This window comes from Cyprinus carpio, chromosome A3, assembly GCF_018340385.1.
Source record: "Cyprinus carpio isolate SPL01 chromosome A3, ASM1834038v1, whole genome shotgun sequence".
In the NCBI taxonomy this organism is placed as follows: Eukaryota; Metazoa; Chordata; class Actinopteri; order Cypriniformes; family Cyprinidae; genus Cyprinus; species Cyprinus carpio.
The window spans coordinates 39,243,457-39,247,855 of record NC_056574.1 but is presented as its reverse complement, the minus strand read 5'-3'; the positions used below and the strand labels follow the sequence as shown (position 1 = coordinate 39,247,855).

Below are 4,399 nucleotides of genomic sequence, written 5' to 3'. Positions count from 1 at the left end.
TAAATAAAAAAAAACACAAATCAAAACAAAAAAAAAAACACAAAAAAAAAAAAAAAAAGAAAATGCTAAAAAAAAAAAAAACCTAAACGCTCAATTAACTATAGGAAAAACATAAAACTAAAAAACAAAAAAAAAAACGAATAAAAAAAATAAAAAAAAAACTAAAAACTATCACGTACAAAAAAACGAAAAAAAAAAAAAAATAAATAAAAAACAAAATAAAAAAAAAAAGTAAATTTAACCTAAAAAACTAAACTACAAAAAAAAGCTAGCCAAAAAAAAACTAAAAAGCTAAAACTAAAAATAAAAAACTAACTAAAAAAAAAATTCATAAAAAAAAAAAAAAAAAAAAAAAACTAAAAAAATAAAAAACAAAAAACTACAAAATAAAAAAAAAAAAATCTAAAACAAAAAAAAAACACTAAACTAACAAAAATACAAAACAACTAAAAAACTAAAAAAACCCAAAAACTCGTAAAAAAAACAAAAAATAAAAAAAAAAAAAAAAAAAAAAAAAACAACTAAATAACAAAAAAAAAAAAGAAACTACAAAAAAACTACTAAACTAACAAAAAAACACATAAAAAAAAAAAACAAAAAGCTAAAAAGCTTAAAAAAATAAACAAACGAGCTAAAAAAATTACAAAAAATAAAATCATAATCTAAAAAAGAAAAAACATTAAAACTCAAAAAAATAAGCTACAAAAAAAAAAAAAAAAAATAAAAAAAAAAAACAAAAAAAACAAACAAACTAAAAAAAAAAAGCTAGCTAAATAAAAGAATAAAAAAACAAAAAATAAAAAAAAAAAAAAAAAAACAAAAAACAAAAAATAACTAAAAAAAAAAAAAAACTAAAAAAAAAAATAGCTAAAAAAACTAAAAAAAAAATAGCTAAAAACTCAAAAAAAAAAATAAAAAAAAAATAAAAAAAAAAAACTAAAAAAAAAAAAAAAGCTAAAAAGATGGCTATCTAAAAAAAACAAAAAAAATAAAAACTAAAAAAAAACTAAGCTAAAAAACAACTACAAAAATGCTAAAAAAAATAAAAAAAGCGAAACATAAAAAAATAAAAAAAAAAAAAGCTAAAAAAACAAAAAAATAAAAAAAAAAAAAACCTATAAAAAAAAACAAAATACTGAAAAAAAAAAAAGCTAACTAAAAAAACGCTAAAAAAAAAATACAAAAAAAAAAAAATAACTACTTACCTACCTTACTAAAACCCTTTTAAATCCCCCCCCTTACCGATATTCCCCACACACCCCATCCTTTAGTTTTTTTTTAACCTTACCCCATTCCACCCATACACCCCTACCCACACCTTTTTTACTTTAACTAAAAAAACACGCCCCCCCACCGCCCTTAACCCCTATTACCCCCTTACCCCCCCCTCACCATCCATAAAAAAAACCCCCCAGCACCCTCCCTTACCCCACACACCTACCCTACTCCCCCCCCCCCCAACAACACCCATAGCGATTATCCTTTACCCCAGCTAAACCATATACCCCCCCCCCGCCACCCCCCACACTAACTAACACCTAAATGCTTACAACCCCCAACTTACCCCCCCCCCTACACCCCAACCACACACCCCCCGCCCCCCCCCACCCCCCCATACTACCACCCCCCACCACATTACCCTACCCCCCCTATACCAACAAACCTTACCAATACCCCCCCCATCTTTTTAACTACACCCCCTACGCCCACTTTACCGACACTTACCCACCCCTACCTAGCCACACTACGACTATACCCCCCCCTACATACCAACTACCTTTTTATTTTACGATAACTACCCACCCCCCCCCTACATACTACACCCCTTAACGTACACTACCTACCACCCCCCACTCCCCCTTACCCAAACATCCCTTACCTCATTTATTGTTACCCCCCCCTACGCCCCCCCCCGCTACCTTACCCCCAACCCACCTTAACCCTTACATCACCTATAACCATTACCCCCCCCACTTATACACCCCCCCTACCCTTTACCCCCCCCCCCACCAACCTAAACCCATAATACCCCTAACCCACCCCGATTTAAATTTACCCAACCTTTTTGACCACCCCACTGACCCCACTTGTTTTTTTTACCCCCCCAACTACCCCTTTACTTCTTCTCTCCCTACTACCACTACCACCACCCACCCTTCTACTACTCCCTGCCTCCTGCCTCCTCCTGCCACCACCCCACCACTACCGCCACCCTACCGCCCTGCCCTTATACTTCCACTATATACCCTTTCCTGCTACTACTACTCTTCACCACCACCACTTCACTACTACTATACCCTGCCACCACTACTACTACTACTACCTGCCCTGCTATATACTACCATACCCTTCTACTGCCTGCCCTTACCACCACTACTAACCCTCTTCCCACTATACCCGCCTACTACCGCCACTGCTACTGCCTGCCTACCACCTGCCTTCCCTTCTTCCATACTACTTCCTGCTGCCTGCCACTACCACTACTACTACTACCACCTTTACTGCTACCACCTGCCGCCACTGCCACCACTGCCCTGCCACCACGCCGCCGCCTGCCGCCTGCCTGCCTGCCGCCACTGCCTGCCCGCCGCCGCCACCTTGCCGCCTGCTGCCTCCCTGCTACTGCCCGCCCGCCGCCCTTCCGCCACCTGCTGCCACTGCCGCCTGCTGCCGCCTGCCACTGCCTGCTGCCGCACTGCTGCCACTGCCCGCCGCCATACGCGCCACTACTATACCTGCCACTACCACCGCCACTGCACTTCCGCCTGCCTGCCGCCTACTTCTCCACCCCGCCGCCACTTAACCCTGCGCTGCCGCCGCCTTCACTACCGCCTGCCACTACTACTACCGCCACCGCCGCTGCCGCCGCCTGCCGCCACCGCCGCCACGCCTGCTGCTACTTGCTCACCGCCGCCGCCGCGCCACTGCCACTGCTGCCGCCAACGCCGCCGCGCACTGCCCCCGCCGCCGCCACTACTGCCACCGCCTGCTGCCTGCCTGCCACTACTTGCCGCGCTGCCGCTGCCGCCGCCTGCACTGCTGCTACCACCACTGCCTGCCTGCCCGCCGCCGCCACTTCCGCACCCGCCCTGCCCTACTGCTGCCCGCCGCCGCCGCCACTGCCACTTCTGCCGCGCACCACTGCCACGCCTGCCGCCCTGCCTGCCCTGCCGCCGCGCCGCGCCGCCGCCTGCCCGCCACCCCGCGCCACCGCCACTACTGCCTGCTGCTACCCTGCCTGCCACTGCCGCCTGCTTCCTTTCCCGCGCCTTCTTGCCGCTGCCTTCCGCCGCTACCGCCACGCCCTGCTGCCTGCTACTACTGCCGCCGCCTGCTGCCACTTCACTACTGCTACCCGCCGCCGCCTGCCGCCGCCACTGCCACTGCTGCCACTGCACTGCTGCCGCCCGCCGCCTGCTGCCGCCGCCACCACTGCCTGCCTTGCCCTGCTGCTTGCCCCTTGCCGCCGCCGCACTGCGCACTGCCTGCCGCCGCCGCTGCCGCCTGCTGCCACTGCCGCTTCACCACCGCACCTGCCTGCACCACTGCTGCCCCACCCGCCGCCGCCCTTCCCGCTGCCGCCGCACGCCTGCCGCCGCGCACTTCACCGCCTGCCTCATATTTATTTTTAACCATACCCACCTACCCCCCAACCCCATTTTTACACCACTTACCCACCCCCCACCTACTACCTTTACCTTGGTAACCCCCATACTAACCCCCCCCCCCTTTATATACTTTTACCTTATTTTATACCCTCCTTACCACCATTGTTAACCCTTACCCCCCCTTACATATACTACCCCCCCGCCCCTTATTTAATTTTTTTACTACCCCCCCCCCCCCCCTTTTTCTATACCATACCCCCAACCCACCCCCGCCTGTAAACCGCCCCGCCGACCCCCGCACCCATTTTTTACAACCCGGCGTTTTTTACCCCGCCCCCCCAGTACCCGTATTTTAACCACCAACTTTACCCACCCCCCCCCCCCCTAACACATACACCCCCCACCCCCACCCCTTACCCCCCCTGACATTTAACCCTACACCCACCCCCCCACCCCCCCCCCCCCCCCCCTACCCCCCCCCCCCCCTTTTGACCCAACCCCACCCCCCAATACACCCCCCCGTACCCAACCACCCCCCCCCCCCCCCCCTACTACCCCTTACCCACAGACACCCCCTCTTCCCACCCCACCACTCACCTAACAACCCCCCTACCCCCTCTTTAATTCCACGCAAATATAACCCCCTAACCCACCAACACCTACCCTGACGTTTAATAGTACCAACACCGCCCCCCCCCCCCAACCCCATTACCATACCCCGCCGATCACCCCCAACCCCTTTACCCTACTTACCCCCCTTACCCCCCATTACCTTTTATTACCCCACCCCC

General features: G+C 48.8%; 1 protein-coding gene across 1 annotated transcript; it reads right to left on the bottom strand.

Annotated features, from left to right (window-relative positions):
- Positions 1-2,825: 2,825 nt before the first annotated feature.
- LOC122138842 (alanine and glycine-rich protein-like) lies at positions 2,826-3,913 on the bottom strand. Its single transcript, XM_042733498.1, has 2 exons — positions 3,876-3,913; positions 2,826-3,504 (listed from the first exon to the last, which is right to left on the bottom strand). Exons 1-2 carry the CDS (start codon positions 3,911-3,913, stop codon positions 2,826-2,828), a joined length of 717 nt encoding a protein of 238 aa, XP_042589432.1.
- Between the last annotated feature and the right edge of the window lie 486 nt (positions 3,914-4,399).